We start from the raw sequence: 22,747 nt of genomic DNA on the forward strand, positions 1-22,747 counted from the left end.
AGTGAGAGCCAAGGTTTGAGCAAAGAAAGAGGGTGGTCAACAGTATTGAGATTTTTTTAGGTCTAGTAAGGTAAAGACAGATAATTGGCCTCTGGATTTGGCAAAATAGAGGTCACTGGTGACTTTAACAACAGTTACTGCAATAGAGTAGGAGTAGGGGGTAGAAATCCAATTGGAGAGTATTGAGAAGAGAATGGAATTGCTCTGAATAAGGTGGGGAAAAAAGATCAAATTAGGAGAAAGAAAGGAATGTCTAAAGTACAATTCATCTGCGCACACTTACCTACAAAAATGCCCCGCTTCTTTCTCATTTATGGTAGACACTCGATATTTTCCAAAATCCACCCTCCTCTTCTTCTAGTGAACAATGTTTTAGCTGAGCCTCTGCCTGTCCAGCTAGAGATGCTATTTCCCAGCCTCCCATGCAACATTTGGGCCATATGAACAATTTATTGCCAATAAATATGAGTGCAAGGGATGTATTCAATTTCTGTATCACTTGCTTAATATGGAGTTCCTTGCCCCTCTCTTTCTGTTTTCTCCTTCCCATATGCCGGTACAGTTGTCTCTCAGTATCTATGGGGATTGGTTCTAGGCTTCTCTGGGGATTACAAAATCCATGGTTGCTCAAGTCCCTTATATAAAATGGTATAGTACTTGCATATAACCTATACACTTTCTCCTGTATACTTTAAGTCAAGATTACTTATAATACCTAACATGGCACAAATGCTATATAAACAGTTGTTGTACTATATTTTTAAAATTTGTATTATTTCTTATTTTTTTTCCTTCAAATATTTTTGAGCCACAGTTGTTAGAATCCACAGATGTGGAACCTGTGGATACCTAGGGCCAACTGTATATTGATGAATTTCTGAAGAAGTTTGGCCAGGAGTCAATAGCAACCACTTAGTGACGGCAGAACAATAAGGTGGAGGGAACCCACATCTCTAAGTGCTCATGTAGAGCCCTGCACTGCCCACTTACTTCCACCCTGTATATGAGAAAAAAATAAATAAACTTCTATTTAGTTTGACCTACTATATTTTGGGGTCTTTTTAAAGAGCATCTTAAACTATACACAATCGTAACCGATCCTACACAAGTTTATCCTAACCAAACTCATGGAGCTCACTAATCTCGGGAAAATCAGTTTATTTAGGGAGGGATAAACAGGTGAGCTGAACTGGAGTTCTATTCATAAGTCATTGTCGTGAAGAAGGATGTAGCCCAAGTTGGGTGGTGTGAACATGACAGAGGGGCAGGCCTTACCTTGCCATCCATGTATTCCAGCCACTGGAGTCCCAGGTTGGTGACAATTCTAGGCGTGCCATCATCTACCGGGAGGATGTCTACTCGGAACGGCTGAGGTGCTGCTGTCATAATCTGTAGGGGAGGGCAGAAAAGAAAACTCATCATTCACAAGCACCTGAAGTATGTCAGGTCCAGGGCCTACACAGCTGGAACCTCTGAAATCTGCTGACACTTCAGAGATGAGGGACGGGCAACTGAGCCCGTTCCCATCCCTTATCGTCTTGGCACAAGGCCTAAGAGAGAAAGCTGAATGATAAAGTGAGAACAATGTAGGAAGAAAAGGAAAAACAAAACAACAGCAACAACAACAACAACAAGTGGCATTCTTGCTGGCATTTCACCTGCTACGGAAGTTGGTTTTTACACACCTATGTCTTCTTTAGTTGAGTTCAATATTGCCTTGGGATGAAAAAAAAAAAAAACAGTACTTTTCCTTTCAATAAACCTTGTTAAAATTTTCCTGAGAGGCTGACAAGAATAATCATTAAATTGTTAATGTTGAAATTTCTAGGTGGGACTATGCCAGATGTGAAAGAGGTTTTCATGGGAAGATATTTTCTTTTCTTTTTTTCCTTTTCCCATTGTTGTTGTCTGTTTTAAGGGAGAGCTCTCTATATGAGGGTGAGGGGCAGAAGAAATTAGGAATAAAAACATTTATGGGAATAGTGAAAAGGAAATTTCGTTTATAATCCCATTCTCACAGATACACACATGCATGCATGCAACACACACATCATAAATTGGATCTAGCATCTCCCTGTTCCTGGGTGGATACAGCAAGTTGGGACACAGGGCAATGAGACGTTGGCTTTTCAATCTTCCACAAGCCACCTTCTAAATAATTTCCATTTTTTAAATGACATCATCCCTCCAGAGACCTGTTGTAACATTTTGTTTATAAGAGCAGTAGCCCTCTTGCTGATATATCCTGAAATCTTTTTTCTCTTCTGAAAGTCAAACTAACTGGGGAGCAGCTACAGTTTGGGAGAGAAAAAACAAGAGTGATGACTTGCCAGGTGGTGATGCTGTGCAGACACCAAAATGGCAGGAAAATCCCAAGAGCCATCCCACCGACATACCAGCTAACTGAGAATGACCTTCTCACAGACTGTTTGTCTCTAAAGGACACAGAGGATCTTTCTTTCCAGGAAAATAATCCTTCATCGTCAAAGCAGAAAAGGAGTTGTGCAGGCCTGAGAAGTGGATCCTTTTGTTAGACTGGAAGTATAGAAAGGTGTACACATGCCGCTCACTAAAACTGCCTCCTCCAGGTCAGACACAGATGTAGGGGTGCCCCCAGGCCCACCTTTCACCAGAATTGCAGTTTTTCCCAGGGGAGGTTTATGAACTACAGGAGAGCTGGCTAACAAATGAAGGGATGAGTAAAAATGGCGGCAAGGGAATGGAAGGGGAATCAACATTTCTGCTGGATATCTGGATGTTAGAAGACAGTGATTCCTTTAGGAAGTAAAGCTTGACAGTTGCACGACCTCAAGAGAAAAGCATTTTACTGGTTTCACAAGCTGGTTCTAAAATGATGATGATGATGATGATGATGATGATGATGTTTACAGCTTCAGTTTATCTGATGTTCCCTGTGTGCCAGGAACTGGGCTAAGTGCTTTATGTACATCAGGAGAATATGTATCACTTCCACTTTACAGATAGGGAAAATGAGGCTTAGAAAGTTTAAATGATTTACAAGTACATTCAGTTTGTACGTGACAGGGCTGGAAATTAAATAAGTATCTTTCAGGATACACATGCAGAAGAATGAACCTGGACCCCTATCTCTCACCACATACAAAAATCAAACCAAAATGGACTAAAGAATTAAACCTAAGACCTCAAACTATTAAACTACTATAAGACAGCATTGAGGAAACTCTCTAGGACATCAGTGTGAGCAAAGATTTATTAAGTGTTATCCCACAAGCACAGGAAACCAAAGTGAAAATGGACAAATGGGACCACATCAAGTTAAAAGGCTTCTGCACAGCAAAGGAAACAATCAATACAGTGAAGGGACCACCCAAGGAATGGGTGAAAATATCTGCCATCTACTCATCTACAAGGGATTAATAAGCAGAATATATTAGGAATTTAAACAACTCTACAGGAAAAAATCCAATCATCTAATTTTAAAATGGGCAAAAGATTTGAATAGACATTTGTCAAAAGAAGATATACAAATGGAAAAGAGACATATGAAAAGATGCTCGATATCACTGATCATCAGAGAAATGCAGATCAAAACTACATTGAGATGTCATCTCACCCCAGTTAAAATGGCTTTTATCTAAAAGACAGGTAATAAAAAATGCTAATGAGAATGTGGAGAAAAGGGAACCCTCATACACTGTTGGTGGAAATGTAAATTAGCACAACCACTATAGAGAACAGCTTGAAGGTTCCTCAAAAAACTAAAAATAGAGCTACCATACAATCCAACAATCCCACTGCTGGGTATATCTCCAAAAGAAAGGAAATCAGTATATCAGAGAGACATCTGCACTCCTATGTTTGTTGCAGCACTGTTCACAATAGCCAAGATTTGGAAGCAACCTAAGTGTCCATCAACAGATTAATGGATAAAGAAAATGTGGTACTTATACACAATGGAGTACTATTCAGCCATAAAAAAAGAATGAGATTCAGTCATTTGCAACAGCATGTATAGAACTGGAGGTCATTCCATTAAGTGAAATAAGCCAGGCACAATCAAACATCACATGTTCTCACTTATATATGGGATCTAGAAATCAAAACAACTGAACCCATGGAGAGAGAGAGAGAAGAATGGTTACCAGAGGCTGGGAAGAGTAGTAAGGGGGCAGAGATGGTTAATGGGTAAGGAAAAAAAGTTAGAATGAATGAATAAGGCATAGTTTTTGCTAGCATGACAGGTGACTAATGTCAAAAATAATTTAATTGTACATTTTAAAATAACTAAAAGAGAGTAACTGGATTGTTTGTAACACAAAGGATAAATGCTTGAGGGGATAGATACACCATTTTCCATGATATGAGTGTTACACATTGTATGCCCATATCAAAACATCTCATGTACCCCATAAATATATATACCTACTATGTACCCACAAAAATTAAAAATAAAAAATTATTTTAAAAAATCAATACATTTTTGGATGTAAAAACCACACTCTTATCCACTGCTATTTCTCAAAGACTGAGAAACTCTGGTTAGGCTGAGGGGACCTAGTCCAAAAAGAGAAAAACAATCTAGAGATATACAATATTATTTGAAAACCAGATGAAAGAAAAATTAAGGAGTAAAGAATGGGCAAAAAGAAAAAAGAAATAACAGTAGTGCTAACAACAAGAACTATCACCATTTATTGAGCACTGTTTGTCAATGGTGTTAAGCACTTTATGTGGATTACCTCCTTGGATCCTTAAACCAACTATTTGAAGCAGATAATTACTGTCCATTTTACAGATGAAAAACTGAGGCTTAGAAATGTAATTTGCCCAAGGCCAATCTACTAGCTACTGATAGAACGAGAACTCAAACAATGGTATGCTTGATGTAAAAATCCATGTTCTGCCTCTGCCATGCAGTGCTAGGCTACCTCCTCCAGTGTCCTCACCCCTCACCTCTTTTCCCCCTTCCTCAATGATAAAGAAGGGGTTTGTCCCATCAGAAACAGTGAAGGTGAACCGGTCCTTGAGGGAGTTACTGCCGTCATGGCTGTAGCTGACCCGGTTCTGGTAGATGTCTTCCATGGTGAAGGTGGAGGTGAGGTGGAAATGCTGCCCATTGCTGGTTCGCTCGATGGTGCCATGGCGTGGAGGCTGCACGATGGTGAATGTGACAGACTCGGCCTGTCCGGAAGGCAAAATACCAGAGGGGAGGGAAGCTCATAACAGAAACCAAAAGAGTGAGTGATGCCCAATTGCTGATCAAGGGTAGTAGAACCCAAAGACATTCATAAAGTAAGGACTGTGTTTTCTTTACAGACACCAAAGATAGAGCTACAGAGAATGACCATACTGTTTGCTACAATTGCACTTATGTTCTGGTACCTTCAGTTGTAAGATCAAAACATTTAAATTTCTTCTCTTCAGGTCATGGGGGAAAGCCTGAATTTTTAACCTCTACCAACACAAAAGAAAATAGACCTTTTTAAACTGTTCATTTCCTTCCCATACATCTACCCAAAACTCTTATATACAGAATCTCATATGCATCACAACAGAAGCTAGCTTCTCATTTTTAATTACTGCTTCTCTAGTGACCCGCAGAAAGAAAAAGAGGCATAAAATCCTTCCCAAGGCTTTCCAGGGGTTTCCTATCAACTTAAAACAAAATGCCAAGGCCTAACCTGGGCCAGCATGGCCCTCTGTGACCTAGTCCCAGGGTTCCTCTCTGGTCTCATTCTTTTCTCCTGCCTGTTCAATGGGTTCCAGCCTCTTGGCCTCTTGCCACATTTGCTACAGTTATTCCCAGAGTCTAAGTGCACTTGATCACAGTGCCTTTGCCTTTCTGGTTCCCCTGTCTGAAGAGTGAATTCTCCCAGATAACTGCATAGCTTGCCCTTTTGCTTAGCAATGTCTTTGCTAAAGCATGACCTCCTCAAAGAGGCCTTCTCTGGATACTCTAAAGCAGCATATCTATCAATCTCTGTCTCCCTCATCTCCCTTGATTTTTCTGCATAGCACTTGTTGTATCTGATATAATATGTTCCTTCTTTCTTACTAGTAAGTCTTTCCCCCAAAGATAGTAGACTCTCTAAGCCTGCAAATTTATCTGTTTTGTTACAGCCCTGTCTTTAGCATCTACAGCAGAGCCTAGAACCTCACAGGTAATTAATATTTGATGAAAGAATCAATCAATCAATGAGTGCTGGCACAGAGAAGGGGATACATAGAACTAATTAATAAGTGTGGCAGTATGAGTTTATGTGAGCTAAGTCATATCAGAATGTGAGATGCTTTAATCTGGAAGCATGAGAATAAAAGCTTAGTCTCCACATGCCCTGTTTTACTGTACAAAGCCTAGTCTTTGAGGAGGCTCAAATTATATCTATTAGTTGCCATCAGAGAAGTCTGGATGAAGGAGGTGAAAGGGAGAAAAGGGTATATAGGTATAGAAAATCCCTGTTCACGCTAATGGGAAATAATAACATTGGGTAAAATGTCATCTACCTGGTTTTCTGTAAATCAATACAAAATCAGCATGTTAAAAGGATTGTTACATGTACTCAAGGGAGAGGATGAATGTATTTACGTTTTCAGATAGGGTTTAAAAACAATTTGATCTCAAATGCATTTGTTTTTCTTTTCCAGAAGGCCCTGGTATCTTCTGTTTTTTATTCCTTCAAGGATGCTGCACTCACCTTACAGCTCCTCCCTACCAACAGGATGCAGAGCTGCAACGTGATAGCTGCCACCAGGTCAGCCTCTCATTTAGCCAGAGAACCCAGGGGAAGAAGTGCTCTTACCTCTGTGTCAGCATCCACCGCCTTAAGCTCAAACTCTGTGATGGTCTTCCTCACGCCCTCCTGCACCCGCATTCCTAAGTTCTGTATGATGGGCAGCGAATCATCGACAGGGTGAAGAGTGATATGGAAAGTCTGAGTCACCTAGAATGGCAGGAAAGTGCAGGTGGGACACCTGTCCCTAGCACCTACCCAGCAAGTCCAAGGTAGGTGCTCTCTACTTTTCTCTTTCACACATTGCTGGCACAAGTCAACAATTAGGAGCCCCAGAGTGAGTCCTCTTGGGCAAGAGCCAAGGTGGCTACAGAGGCTGCCCCTATCCCTTGACTGAGAGCAGAGGAAAATGAAGCTCTCCTCTCACTAGTCACTCTGCCTACTCCATTCAAAGAAGATGGAGAGGAATCAATACTTTTCAAGGATGGAGTCCAGTGCCTCACCTACCTCACTGACTCCATCAGACAGTGTAAAGCTGAAGGCATCTGAATGTTTCTCAGCCTCACTAGAATGGACATACTGAACATTTCGTGAAGTCAGATCAGCTTGAGTAAAGGAACTAATCTGGATACCTAGAAAAAGGGGAAGAGAGAAACAGAGACAGGATATTAAAATGCAAGCCATATATCTAAGGCAGGGAAGTGTCATACTCTCACCAGATAGAGAGTCCTTTGTATTTTTCTTATAGCATTTACGTCCCTCACTTGAGGACCTTGTTGTTAGAGTTATTCGTGGATACAACAGCATATATTCTGTGGGAACACATGTTAACTTAATTATAGTGGCTTCTAAGCACAAAGCCAACAGCAGGTGTTCAATCAATGTTACTCTTCTTTCTCTTGGGGTTTATGTATGTAGGTAAAATCTGCGAAAGGTAGAGCCATTGTCTTATTCTCCAAGCCCCTCTCTGTTCAGTTTTGTATTCCCCCAAGCTTCACAGTCCTTTCTGAAGACCTACCCTCATTTTAAATATTGCATAATGGTTTAGCTTTTAAACTAACGTTACAGGGCTTGGCTACACATGGCCTTGTTTCTGTGGTTTGGTGAGCCATCCCTGGCTGCCATAATTTTATTGGATATTCTTCAAGGTTCCTTTTAACTCTCAGGTCTACGATTCTAGCTTCTCCCATCCCACTTTAGCCAGTCAGGCAGTAACAAAACTTACCACATGACTCTAGGGCATGAGCAATTATTCCATACCAAATCAAAAATGACCTGGAAAAACAATATCCTTTAATAACATAATAGAGAAAAAATCGTGTTAAATTTTTTTTCCAGTCATTTTTAAAACAAAAAACTTGAAAGAAATTTTAAACAATGGTAAACTATCCCACAAATGTGCAGTGTCTCTGTTTTAAATGTCTCACAACATTTAGCAAAACAACTTGGAATTGTTGCTTCTATCTTAGGGCTGCTAGAGCTCATACCCAGGTGCCAATCAAGACTGAAATGAAAATGACATCTTTTAATCCTCCAGCACAAATTCTCTCTTTCTGATTCTGGGTTTTGACGTATTAATCCATTTTATCTAGTCCTTTAGTTTGGCCCTGAAATTGATTTGCTGTTTTCTGGGTTTTGTGATTTGTCATTGTTAACCTACAAAGAAAATAAAAATTCTACATTGACTTTTATATTTAAGGGCAACATCAGTATCACTGCTTTATCTTTAAGAAGTTAAAAAAAATCAACACACATGGTTTACATTTGCATCTCCCCTTACCATGTGAAATTTGTCACCCAGATACAATAGCCTCCCGAATATGGGGGCATTAATTTTTTGATGAGGCATTTTATGTTTCTGTGCTTGCTACATCAGTTCTTGACAGGCAAGAAATGTAGCACCCTGTCTTATAGCTTTGTCTTTTGGCTCTAGACAGAAATCCATACCATTCTTTAAAAATTTAATAACTTCAGACTTGCTGCACTGAGAAATTTAAATCTCTTCCCCCTGCTGTGAATCCATTTTCACGGCTCACAGGAAAATCTCATCTGGATTCTCACCATCAACTGGTCACCTAATTCACTGTTCCCTTTATGGAAGTCTAAGACTGATTAAGAAAGGTGATAGACTTTGCCTTCCTCTTGAGATTGATTTTTTTAAACATTTTTTATTGAGGTAAAATTGACACATAATAAATAAATTACATATAGAGTGTGCAATTTCTTTTTCTTTTCTTTTCTTTTCTTTTTTTTTTTTTTTTTCTGAGACAGGGTCTCACTTTGTTGCCCAGGCTGGAGTGCAGTGACACAATCTTAGCTCACTGCAACCTTCACCTCCCAGGTTCAAGTGATTCTCCTGCCTCAGTCTCCCAAGTAGCTGGAATTACAGGCATGCACCACCATGCCTGCCTAATTTTGGTATTTTTAGTAGAGACTGGGTTTCGCCATGTTGGCCAGGCTAGGCTGGTCTCTAACTCCTGACCTCAGGTGATCTGCCCACCTCGGCCTCCCAAAGTGCTGGGATTACAAGCATGAACCTCTGCCTCTGGTGTAAAATGTGCGATTTCATAAGCTTTGGCACACCCAGAAACCATCACCTCATTCAAAATAGTGAACCGATTCATCACCCCAAGTTTCCAACTTACGCTTCATAATCCTTCCATCTTTCCCTTTCCCATCGCCTACCCCAACCCAAAGCGACCAATGAATTGCTTTCTGATGCCACAGATTAGTTGGCATTTTCTCTACTTTTTAATAAATAGAATTATATAGTATATACTATTTCATGTCTAGTTTCTTTCATTTAGCATGCCCCATATATAAAGCTGCTATGATTATTAGTGTGCAAATCTTTGTATGGACATAAGCTTTCATTCTTCTTGGTAAGTCTCTAGGAGTGAAATGCCTGGAATATATGTTAGGTGTATGCTTAATTTTTCAGGAAACTGCTAAACTGCTTTTCCAAGGTGGTAGTACCATTTTATATTCTCACTATATTGCACGAGAGTGCTAGGCTTGATCTTAGTGGGACTTTCTCAATTCAATCTAGCAAATATTGAGCACCTACTACGGGTGGAACACAGTTTAAAGACTGCTTATCTATGTTGAATTTTATCTTTTAACAACTCTGGGAGGTTGAGGTTAGCATGTTATCCCCATTTTGTAGATCATGACACTGTAATTTATATAATTAAAAAGTTATGTGACGTACCCAATGTCACATAGCTAATAAGGGGGCAGTGATGAAATTGAAACCCGAGGCAGTCTAATTTCAAAGTTTACGCCTGCTAGGAGCACATTTTGTAAAACTTATCTAGACAAGAAACTTCCTGGATTTCATTCTTCTTTAAAATTTTTTCAATACGAAAGTAATATATGCCTATTAAAGAGAATGTGAAAAATCTAGACAAGTAGGAAAGAAAAATCATTCATAGACTTACCACTGAAAAAACAACACAATATTTTTTAGTAGTTCCTTCTAAAATGCTTTATTGGCTATATCCTCTTTCTTGTCTGAAATATTCATTTTGATGGGTTTTAATATTATCATTTAAATGATGCCCATAAATATGTGCCAGGGGTAACAAGTTACATCTAGAACCTGAGTTTTAAGAGGACAAGGATTTTTTCTTGTTTCTTCACTGATGTGCACCTAGAATAATCCCTGGAACACAGTAGATGCTCAAACCATATTTGGTGAATTAATTTAGATTATCCACTATAATCTATACCTAAGAGGTTCTACTGAGCACATACAGTCATGCATCACATAAAGACATTTCAGTTTTGGTCAACAACAGACTGCATATAATGGTGATCCTATAAAATTATAATACTGTACTTTTTGTATGTGTAGATATGTGCAGATACACAAATACTTACCATCATGTTACAATTGTCTACAGTATTCAGTACAGTAACATGTTGCACAGGTTTGTTGCCTAGGAGCAACAGGCTGTATGCATAGAGCCCAGGTGTGTAGCAGGCTATGCCATCTAGGTTTGTGTAAGCACACTCTGTGATGTTCACAAAATAATGAAATCGCCTGACAATGCATTTCTCAGAATTGTTAAGCAATACATGACTATATTTTCAATCATCATCCACCTTTTATTTTTAAAATCTTAGCCTTTGCTAATTGGGTTTGGAAGACTTCATCTGCTCATTTGCCAGCAAGGCGGTGTTTCTAATAACATATTGTCCCTACCGCTGTCACAGCAGGTAGCTGCTACTTGAAATATCTTGAAGGGTTTTAATCCCATTGAAGGTGTTTTCAATCACTAACCTGCTGGCTAAACTATGTATCTGGCAGTATTATGGAGACCCACATTAACCCTGTCAGTCTTTCCAATTCCCCTGGAGGGCCAGCACGCTAAAGAAAGCACAGTCCAGGCCAGGGAAATGGTGTGGAAATAAAGCATCTCTGAAGAAATTGCCTTCTTAACAGCATGTTAGATGATGCCTCAGTCCTCCCACTTGCAGCACAGCTGTGGGCAGTTCTATGCATGTTACCCGTGTCTGTGTTCTATCTCAAGCTCATCCTGTGGGAGACTCTCAGCCTTCTTGCTTCAGGATTTTCGAAAAGCCTCTTGTGATGGGTTGAATTGCACCCTTTCCCCACCACAAATTCATATGTTGAAGTCCCAAGCCCCAGTATTTCAGAATGTAACTTATCTGGAAATAGTGTCATTGTAGATGTAATTAGATCACATGAGGTCATTGGGGTGGGCTCTAATCGAATATGACTGGTGTCATAAAAAAGGGAAATTTGGATACAGACATATCTAAACAGGGAGAACAACACATGAACAAGAAGATGGCCATCTCCAAGCCAAGGAGAGAGGCCTGGCAGGTCCTTCCTTCACAGCCCTCAGAAGGAGCCAGTCTTACCAACACCTTGATCTCAAACTTGCAGCCTCCAGAACTGGCAATAGATTTCTGTTGTTTAAACTGCATATTCGGTGGAACTTTTTAATGGTAGCCCTAGCAAGCTAATATGCCTCTGCTCTCAGGGAGAACCCAAACCAACACAATGGGCGCATCCTATTTTGGTTGGTCTCACAATACTGAAAGAGGTTGGAATAAAGAGGAAATGAAATAACACCGTTGCTAAAGCATCACCTCTGAGAATTCTTTCCCAACTAACCCCCGCCCCTCTCTTAGGTGGAATCTGCCGTGCATGCTTTGGGCTCCCCCTGTCCTCTGCCATGTTGCTACCCAACATGTGTGTGAATTATGTGTGTACCAAATTGTGTGTGCCCAGCTACCGAAACACATGTGCACATATTTGTCTACATGTCCCCTACTTCAAAAACGTAAGTATTCTCTTGTAACAGCTACTCAGTAAGGGTTTGTTGAAGCGAGAAAGGAAGGCAAGGAGAAAAAGAGGGAAGGAAGCAATTCTAATATGACAAGTACCATATGTATGTAATTACAACCCAGCCTGTAAATAGAATTTCACTGGGGTCCTTTTAAAAGACACTCATATTCTAAGCCCCACCTCTAGGAGACTCTATTTATTGGTCTAGGTGGGGCGCAGGCATCATTATTTTTAAACACATGCCACTCACTCAGGTGATTCTAAGGTGTAACATTCTAATCACTCAGGTGATTCTAATGTCCAAACAGAGCTGAGAACCCTTGATACAATAGAAAAGTAGAAAGAATGATCAGAAAACCTGCTTTGGTTTCTTTTTTTGTTGTTGTTAAATGCTTTCTTTCTGCTGTATATGAGTCACATAGGCTAGTGTAACACACTGCCTTATTTCATTGTATTTTTTTTGCCATATCTACAACTGGAACAGTCATAGCCCCCTCAGAGGTAGCAGATAAAATGATGGATGACAGTAAGATCAAGTATTTGATCTTATTTGATCTGTGCAGAGGTGGGGTGGTGGTTATGTCTGAAGTTACATGAATTCTGCAGGTTTAAAAAATTATTTTAGATTCAGGGGTACATGTACATGTTTGTTACAGGGTATATGGTGTGATGCTGAAGTTTGGGCTTCTGTTGATCCTGTCACCCATATAGTGCACACAATATCCAATAGTAAATTTTTCAGCCTTTTCTCCCCACTCCCTCCCTCCCCAGTGTCTAAGGTTCCCATCTTTATGTCCACGCATACCAAATGTTAAGCTCTCACTTGTAATTGAGAACATGTGATATTTGGTTTTCTGTTTCGAATTCTGCAATATTTTTAATAAGAGAAATTGTGTGGGTTTACTGACAAGAGGACTATTTATATCTGGTGAATAAAAATAATGCTTCATATGACTGTTGGTAAACTGGTAAGTGCTAAGGGTTGGCCCTTAAAGTGCAGTCATGACTAGGTAGCCTAAAGGGGGCTTCTTACTGCGATTTCTCCATACATGAGGACATGATACAGACTAGCCTCCACAAAGATAGAAAACTAGTGAGGAATGAGGATTATGAGTGGGCTGAGGGTGCATGCACAACTGAAGAGGTTTAACTATCCTACAGCTCACACATCCCAGGAGGCAGCCTGGACTCTAGGGTAGTCTGATTTATGGAGGTGGCTGAGTCAAAGCCCAGGTCATTACCTGGAAGTTCTCACTTTGACCTCTCTCTCTCTAACTGTGTATTCCCTAAGGACAATATTATCTGTCCAAGCCACATGGGTTCTCATGGTGCTGTCCCTCCATTTTGAAATCTGGTTGAGATGATATTATGGCTTCTGGACAAAATGTCTGCTTCCCTGAGAACTTTCAGAAGTGAGCTTAAAAGGCCAACTAGGGTAAGGAAGGGAAGAGATGCTTGTTTGAAAGGTGGCTTACCTTTTTTGGAGCTTTAATTTAGCTCCTTCAAGAAATGAGAACTTGGCAGTGAGTACAAAGTAGAAAGTGGAAAATTTGTGGGCGACACCTCGATAAGTTAACTCTTAGCAAGAAAGGGTTCCCTGCAGAGTTTTGTAACAGCCAAAGGGTTTAAGGATTTAAGACGTCTAGACTCGTCCTCGAGGGTACTCACTTTTGTGGGTACGTTGGTGATTAGTAAATAGCTGATGAAAGGATTTTCAATTTGATGAGGGTAAAGCTCTTCAACTGCCTGATTTTAAGATTTAAGAGCAAGATAGGATCCTGAGAATGGTTAAAACAACAATAACAACACAGGGGTTGGTTCCACATTCCCAGAAGGGTGAGTAAATGCTCCGTGTAACCTGTGATTCACAGAGGCTGCATGAAGCTAAGCATTGTACACAATGCTTTTCTTCAAGCAGCATCTATTTTTTTTTTTTTTTTTTTTTTTTTTTTTTGAGACGGAGTCTCGCTCTGTCACCCAGGCTGGATGTTTTACAGAATTAAGAAGCTTTGGGGGCTGACCAGCGAGGAGAACTACCTCTGGTACCCCCTGCCGCTGCCCTGCTGTGGTGTGGAAGTCCTTCTCTGTTTGCCTTTGCTAAGCACTAACATCATCTGAAAAGTTTATTTCGGGCTCTGATTCAGCTTCAGGTGGACTCCACAGAGGGAGGAAAGCAACTGTGGCTTTCCCCAGGTTGCCCATCAGCAAAGGGCCTTTTAATGGGTCTCTAAATGCCTTCAGGAATTCTGACAGATCAGAGAGGATCTTTTCTTCATCTGGCCAAGCAACCATTATGTCACTTTAGGCTTTGAGGAAGGTGTGTTGTAACTGGTGAGGGGAATCCAGCACGAGGTAGCCCTCCTTGAAGTATTGCAGAAGCAGCAACTACCTAACTCCTGAATGAAGCACGTGGGGTGAGACTGAAATGAGTAAGGTGTTGAGAATTGTGTTGTGTTGAGAGCTGTCTCTTGGAGCTCTAGTGATTTCAATATGCTCTACCGGGAATAAAGTTAAAACTAAGAGCAAGGATTCAGACTTAGGATTAGATGCCACAGACTACTATTTCTCACTAATCCACAACTGGCCTTTTAGACAGAACAATTATTTAGTTCAGGGCTTATCCCATTCATTGCTGGACATTTGTTAATAGCATCCCTATCTCTACCCTCTAAATGCTTGTTTAGCCACCATTACCCTTCATCCCCATCTGAATCAGTGTGACAACTTGTACCCTAAGGGTGAAAAACAAATGCCCTATCCCTTGAAAACCAGTGTTGTCCTGGAAATTGCTATATTCCAATATTACTCCTCCCCTGCTTAAAAAAGATATGACTCCTATTGGTTAAGTAATTAGATGCCCAGTTAGAGCCTACATTCTCCAGCCACCTCACAGCTTTGCATGCATATGCTCTTGCCACTGGAAGGTGATATATGTTATTTGAGGCCTAGGACGTGGCTCATGCCTGTAAACATAGCACTTTCGGATGCCAAAGTAGGCAGATCACTTGAGGTCAGGAGTTCAAGACCAACCTGGCCAACATGGCGAAACCCTGTCTCTACTAAAAATACAAAATTTAGCCAGGTGTGGTGGTGTGTGCCTGTAATCCCAGCCACTTGGGAGGCTGAGGCACAAGAATCACTTGAACCTGGGAGGCGGAGGTTGCAACGAGCCAAGATCACACCACTGCACTCCAGCCTGGGTGACAGAGTGAGACTCCATCTCAAAAAAAAAAAAAAAAAAAGTGACATGTGTTCTTCAAGTAATGCTCCTAAAACCAAAATGGATGTGGGGCTCCCCTGGCCTTTTCTTTCTTCCTGCTGGCTGGAGGAGGACCACACCTGCGGCAATCACCTTGGGCCAGAGGTAGAAACCTCATGCTGAGGATCACTGAGCCACCTCACACCCCTGAGCCACCTGCCTTTGGATTACTCTGAGAGAAAACAAATGTCTTGTTGAAGTCATTATATTTTGGGGTCTCCTTGGTCCACCAGCTTAGCTTCTATCCTAGTTAATATAACTCCTTACTCTAATATCCCAAGAAAAACAGGGTCTTTTGGGTCTACTGATAAGAGGGAAACCCTGATATGAGGGCGTGGCCTGCTCAATCTTGAAAAGACAGTGCATACAGGGACTGGACTCTCTTCGGTGACAGAAGGCTCAGGTCTGTCTTCTGCACAGTTTGCATAGGCAGATGGCTCCCTACATCTCCTATGGGGAAGAAGAGATTTCCCCACCTTTTCTGTCTACAGAGGACAATCAATTATAATCAGCTGACCAAGCAAGACAGCATGAAAATAAGTCTATTTTCCAGTTAACCATCAGGAGGGTATCTGCAGCACCAGTGATTAATAATAATTCCAGGAGGCCTCTGGTCCCCAAATAAATATTTTGGTGCCCTGTACTACAGACACTGGCCTAGAAGTTGCTCTGCTCTTCTTGGAAATAACAGAACCCCCCCACCCCCTCAACTCCAACTTCTGGTAAACCCATCCTCACCCATTGAGACAAGTGGGGTGCGGTGCTGCTGCTTTTTGCTAAGCTGTAGCCAACCGCCTTCAGGGAGGCCAGTAAGTAATCAACATGTACTTCCTCCAAAGGGAGGCTTTTGACATGTAAAAACAATCACACCTGGCTAAATTTTGTAGTTTTAGTAGAGCTGGGGGAGGTAGGGAAGGAGACAGTCCTGGCTAACAGCAACAGAAGAGCTCAGTGTGGGGTTGGTGATGAGGAGGGCAGGGAAGTCTTGTTCTATTAGCCATGGGGAGGGGCCCCTCAGAGTAAAGAGAAGAGGACTGGAGCCTTGTATCTGCTCTTCTCGGAGTTACTGGAAGCAGGCAGATTGAGAAAAACTGGTAGGGACTGGGAAAGGTGTGAATTAGGAAATCAAGCCCATTGGAAAAAGGGCACCTGAAGGAACCATCCCAGGTAGACAGCATTCCTCCACTTTTGGAGGGTGCTGTTCCAGGAGGAGGGAGAAGCATGATCACCTACTGGCCTCTCCTGAACCAGAGCTGGCTTGGTTTCAGTAACCAGATTTTAAGCCCAGGAAAGGCTGAGAGCTGTGAAAACAGAAAAAGCAAATTTGGAGCCCCTGCCTCCCCAACAGGACTCAACACGGCTGGGGTCAGGGAAGAGGTGGGGCTGCTACTGACCAGCAGGGAGGCAATGGCAGTGCCTTGAGGAAGCTCAGAGCTTTTGAAGGCTCTGCACGGTGTGGATGAGTCGCCTAACACAACAGCCAAGTCTGCCCTTTCATCTTTGTGGAGATACAATCAGCAGCCTCACAGAATTCTGGCGGAGACAATTAGCTCGTGAATTCTTTATCTAATATCTCAGCAGCCAAGGTCTTGGGGGTGCTGCTCTGCAAACTTACCCCAGGAACTTACGGACAAAAAGGTAGGTGACTTGCTCTAATTCCCACTAGGGATTTTAGCCAATCTGTCCATCTCTCTGTACGCCCTCCTGCCATACACGTACAACACGCCCTCCTCCACCATCGCTCTGGACCCAGATGCAGTCTGCCTCCCTCACTTCCTCCATTTGATCACCCTCCACCTTTTAAAGCTCATCTCTCCCAAGTCTCCCCTTCATTCACTCTGCTGCAGCCACCCTGGTCTCCTTGTTGCATCTTGAACGTGATTTGCCTGACGGAACCTGCCTCAGGATGTTGACATTTGCTGATCCCTCTGTCTGGAATGCCCTTTTTTTTTTTTTTTTTTTTTAATGTATCAGCATGGCCAGCTCCCTGGCTTTCTTCAGATGTCTGCTCAACTGTCATCTTATTATTACAGAGGCGTTCCCTCACCTGCTTGCTCTCTGTGTTCTCCCAGGAATACCCTTACTTCTAGACACTCATCACCATCTGACACAGCATATATGTGCTTGCTTTGCTTGCTTGTTGTTGGAATCCTTGAGTTAGAAAGCGAGTACAATCAGGGCAGGAACTGCCCCCGTTTTTCCGTTTCCCTTGTTGAATTAATGAAGACTCTATAACCTAAAATCTGAAAAGAATCCATGAAGCTCTAAAACTCCAACGTGCTGTCACTGCCTCTATGTTCCAAGAAATAAAGATAATTCTACCTTTAGATTATCTTTTTTTTGAGATAGGGTCTTGCTCTGTCACCAAGCTGCAGTGCAGTGGTGCAATCACAGATCACTGCAGCCTCAAATCCCAGGCTCAAGCAATCCTCCTGCCTCAGCCTCCCAAGTAGCTACAACTACAAATGTGCACCACCACATCTGGCCTTTAAAAAGAAAAGAAAAGAAAAGAAACGGGGTCTCACTATGTTGCCCAGGCTGGTCTCAAACTCCTGGACTCAAGTGAGATCTTCCCACCTCAGCCTCCCAAAGTGCTGAGATTAGAGGTGTGAGCCACTGCACCTGGCTCTAGATTGTGTATTCAGCAAATATCTCTTGTCACTCACATCCATTCAGCTCCCAGCTTGTGTAGGTTCTCCCCTGAAATTCCTTCCTTTCTTCTGTCCTTCATTCAACCAACAAATGTCTATTGAATGCTTACTAGGTATAGAAATTCTCTCTCACATTATTCTCATCTTACTATTCTCATGGCTGCTGCTCTAGGTGAAACCCAACTACCTTCTACCTGGCCAAATGTGAAAGCTTTCTAACCCCTGCCACTGCCTCCTTTTCTCTTCCTTCAGTTCACCCTGTTAGACACTATCTGATGAATTTCACTTTTCTTCCTTGCTCAGAATTCCACAGTGACTCACTATTGCCTATTAAATTAAATAGAGGTTACTTATCCCAGCTTTGAAGATCCTCCACAAACTATCCATGAGCCCCATCGCCTACTATTTTTAGAATATGTGCTTCAGTTAAATTGGCCTACTTGTTGTTTTTTGAATGTGCCTCCCATGCTATTCCCATCTCTGGAAAGAATAAAAATTCTGTATACCCAAACTCTGCCTTCCAAGGGCACCCTTAAATGCCACCTCTGTGCACTTTCTCACCCAATGTAGCCTATCCTACTTTTAAACTCCTACAACACCATGTTTATACCTTTCTTAAAACACCTGCCATATTTTCCCCTGAGTTATGGTTATGTGCAGAGGTTCCTTATCTTACCCAATAGAGAACTCTGGAGGGCAAGGACTGTATCTCATTCATCTTCATTTCCTGAGCAGCAGCTCAACCAGAATCTTGCTCAGTACATTTGCTCACTCACTATTCACTGGATTGAATTTTTAAGCCATGCAGAATGCCTTGCACAATGCCATGTGCTCAAGGGAGTATAGATGAAAAGCAGGATGCAGTGTTTGCCCTAAAGGAATTTACCATCTAGTTGTGGAGACAAGATTGCATATAGAAAATTTTACATGTAATTTTTAATTTACCTTCAGTGAGTAATCATTAAGCACCTGCTGTGTGCTAAGTATAATACAAGCCAGTGTATAATGGTCAAAATTAGTGAGGCAGAAAATAAACATGAATTAAGGCAGATTCTAAGTATACAAGATACATGATGTGGCTGCCCTCAATACTTACTAAGGCCTAAGTTTTGATTCAGTAAATTAAGAGATGATAGACTTACCTGGTGATGTTGCATGTTCCAGGTGGCCCAGCTGGGGCTGTCTGGTGATTCTGTAGATCAATTCTGTAGGCCCACTGTCCTGGTCAGTGGCAGACAGCTGCAGGGTGGTGATTTTCTTCACTGAGTTTTCATCCAAGACCAGTCCTTTATTGGTGATGATGACTGGTGGGGATTTGTCTTCTGAAAATATCAGAAATAGTGATTTGAAATGGGATCTTCTCAGCCTCCTTTCTTTAATTCTAGGCCTGGTGCCAAGAAGTAAGGTCAGAGTCATCTCTAGGCCTGTGTGTCAGAGAGCACACCAAGGAGCCAGGGCTTCGTGCAATAAAGGGGGTATGATTTTCAGTTTCCACACCAGCTAGGTAAAGGGAAGGACTCGAGCCTCGAGGTGAACAAAGTGAAAACTATATAACCTCAGAACTGCTAAAATAGTTTTATATTAGAAAATCAAATGTCTCTTTACCTAGAACGCTGATGGAAAATGACTGGTCAATCAATCTGTTGCCTTCTCCATCAACCACATCAAATTTAAAAGCAAAGCTCCCTCCAGGTTCTCCTGTTCCATGACTATATTCTACATGGCCTATAAAAAGGAAAAAAAAAATCAAGATTTGCTATTAGTGCTTTCTGCCCTTATTTCTGAAGCAAGAGGTGGGAATTCAATTGGTGTTCACACCAATGAATCAGTTCACACCTTCCTTGCTTTGACACCGCTTTTGACATTTTAATCTAAAGTTTTCATTTCCTCCTTTTCCTCTCCCACCATCTACTTTCTCATAACCAAAGACCTTCTCATAACAAAATCACCCCAAGTGACATTTCTCATGGTTAAGGCTGAGCCTTTTTGAAAGATCAGCTCAGCATCTAAGGATACCTCATGAAAACTAGATCCACAAAACTGCCCATGTGTAAATGTGCACTGACCACACCCACGTCACCTGGAGTGACCCTATTATATATCGGAATCACAAGGGCAAGAAGACACAGAGCTGCACCTCACATTCTCCCAGAACTCTTCACTTTTCATTGCCCAGTTCATGGAGCAACATGGGCTATAGCCAACCAACAAATAAATAAACTCCACATAGAACTCGAAAGGATCTAAAAGGAGAAGTACAACAAAAATGTATTACATTTTTGTTAACCTACAGCATCACTTAAAAGCATCTATCAATTTGGTTATGTAAATATAACCAAATCTCTGGGAAGAGGGGGCTGGTCTTATCTTTTAAAAGTAGACACCGACATATGAAATAATTAAGGAATTGCTTTCCTTTTGCCTCTTCCACTCCCCTTCACTAAAGCACAGCCGGGTCCAATGAGAATTCAGCTGTTGTCAATTTTAGATGTTAGTGTGTGGGCAGGACCCTTGTTTCTTATCCGCAGGGGTATATTTCCACTTCTAAACAGAATTGCACATAATCACAAGACTTTGGATTACGTTTTCCCCAATATATAACTTTTTTTCCCTTTTGTATCCCTGAAAGCACTGTACAGTAACTACGTAGCATTTAACATTTACGCCTTTACGTTACATCAGCATTTCCTGATGGAGGGATGAGGCATGTAATTTCCCCTAGGCAGCTCCGATTTATGCCCTTCCATTTTGCTTAGTTCATTAACTTGTGCTCTTTGGGGAGCTGAAAAGAGATATAAATTGCTCACCTAAGGAAGGCATAATTTTCACCTTAATCCATCCCAACTCACTTCTTTTTTCCTTCTCTCTCTCTCATATACACGTTTTAGCATCAGAGCAAGTCAAAATAACTTTTTCTCTCCAAAATAGCTGCAAATGCTGTCAATGCTAAGTCAAAGCATGAACACATTTCAACCAAGAAAGATAGGGCTTTTTTAAAAACAAAAAGAAAAAAAAATGAGAAAACAAGGAAGAGAACAAAGGAAGCTCTTCAAAACAAAGAGTGCACAGTTTATTGCCATAGACTACCAGACATTTAATTCTCATTTTACTAGTGTAGGTACAGTCTATGGAAGCCTGGTAGGCAGAAGAGAACTGGCTGACCTTGGCTAATGTCTGCCTGGGTGAAACTTCGGATAGGGCCTTTAATAGAAATTTGCTCCAGGTTGCCATGCTTCACCATCTGTAGGCGCCCTGCACCAGGATCTTCCTTCATGATGTACATAACCTGATGGTCATCTGAGTCAATATCTGTCACTTTCAAGTGCTGTTCTGTGACGCGTGCTACAGACCCTTGGAAGAGAACAGAAGAGAGTAGGTTATTCCCCAATATTTCCTTTGAATGGGACGTCAAATGATTTTAGGAGACTGGAGGCTAAATTATCACATATTCATTGGGTCTAGGCACCAGGCACTTGCCCTTCTCAGTTTCCAGCTGAATAAATTATAATTTCCCTAGTGAAGGAGTACCGACATTTCAATTTACTCATTTTCCCTTGAGTCAACACCTAAACGCTTTTTTCCTTCTGATCCATTTTCATTCTCTCCTATGCTCCTCTGACTCAGTGACCTATCTGTTAGTACCTAGATCTGTGGAATAACTCCCAGTTCTGTGACAAAAATAACTCCTAGATCTATGATGAAACCTGCTTGGATTTAGTTTATTTACTGTCTTGAGAATCACCAAATCAGAAAAATATAGCTTTACATAAACTCAAACATACCTTGTTGCCATGTCAGACCAAGTAGTGAAAATCAGCATCCCTCAGGACAGAGGATGTTAGGAGCAAGGAGATCTGAGCCTCTGGGCCCTGGACACTGCACAGGTGTTGGGGATGAAGATAAGGCCCTGGCTAATGGCAAACTCCTCTTCTCAGGGTCTTGTCACTTGCTTTATTACCCAGCCGCTTTATCATGTTAAAAATAGTAAATCCCGGTGAAGTAGAGCCTAGTTATTCATGCATAATACATCCTGGTGTTTGGAGTGACATGTTCTTAGTGGGTAATACCAAGAACACAAGGCCCTGACCATGCTTTACCCAGGCCATCTCTCAGACAGCAACCTTGAGGGATGAGGTAATGTCTTCCTCTCAGACAAAAATAAGACTTGCATTCTGCTGCTGTAACATGGAGAATTCTCCAAGCTCAGTATTCCCCTCTGTAATGCATCCTACTGCACGTGAAAGTGTCTGTCTGGGCCCTCTACATTACCCCTATGGGACTGGGATGGCAGAGGGGACCGATGCAAACCTGCTGATGCCCATGTTGCCTGCTGTGCTGTAAGTAACAAGAGTGCCGTATTTCTGATAGAGGAATCTTGTATCTTTTACCAGCATCCATGAAACAGTAACAGGCTAGTTTATTAGCTTATAAGTAGGATAAAGTCAAATCTCAGACTTGATATTTAAGACTTTTGAGAACTACTAAGTTTTCCAATACTATTATACCATACATTTTTCACTGCAAAATACACATGAAACTAAGAACAAAGAAACAACAGAACTCTAGTAAGATGCAGACACCTGGGCAAAAGGTCCACTCCTTAATTAAGTAACTTCCTACTGCAAATTGTTCAAGACTAACACTTGTCACAGGTCCTCCAATGTTGCTTAAACATGAGCAAAATTGTGAATGTTAAACCCTGGAATACCATATCTGATAATTCTCAATTATTTGTATAATCACGTTTAATGCATGATGGTTTCCCAGCTTTCCTCCATGCATTTTGTATAAAAATAAGCGTCTT

The 22,747-nt window shown here is 41.4% G+C and overlaps 1 protein-coding gene across 1 annotated transcript in view; it reads right to left on the reverse strand.

Annotated features, from left to right (window-relative positions):
- The window catches only part of FRAS1 (Fraser extracellular matrix complex subunit 1), a 471,835-nt gene that overhangs the window by 71,926 nt on the left and 377,162 nt on the right, over nucleotides 1-22,747 (reverse strand). The window contains exons 45-51 of the mRNA XM_055297229.2: nucleotides 21,106-21,294; nucleotides 19,549-19,668; nucleotides 19,086-19,265; nucleotides 7,221-7,345; nucleotides 6,783-6,923; nucleotides 4,936-5,163; nucleotides 1,276-1,389 (exon numbers count right to left, since the gene is read on the reverse strand). Of these exons, the coding sequence (XP_055153204.2) occupies nucleotides 1,276-1,389; nucleotides 4,936-5,163; nucleotides 6,783-6,923; nucleotides 7,221-7,345; nucleotides 19,086-19,265; nucleotides 19,549-19,668; nucleotides 21,106-21,294 (1,097 nt within the window). The remainder of the gene's footprint in view (nucleotides 1-1,275; nucleotides 1,390-4,935; nucleotides 5,164-6,782; nucleotides 6,924-7,220; nucleotides 7,346-19,085; nucleotides 19,266-19,548; nucleotides 19,669-21,105; nucleotides 21,295-22,747) is intronic.

This window comes from Symphalangus syndactylus, chromosome 10 (genome assembly GCF_028878055.3).
Source record: "Symphalangus syndactylus isolate Jambi chromosome 10, NHGRI_mSymSyn1-v2.1_pri, whole genome shotgun sequence".
Lineage (NCBI taxonomy): Eukaryota > Metazoa > Chordata > Mammalia > Primates > Hylobatidae > Symphalangus > Symphalangus syndactylus.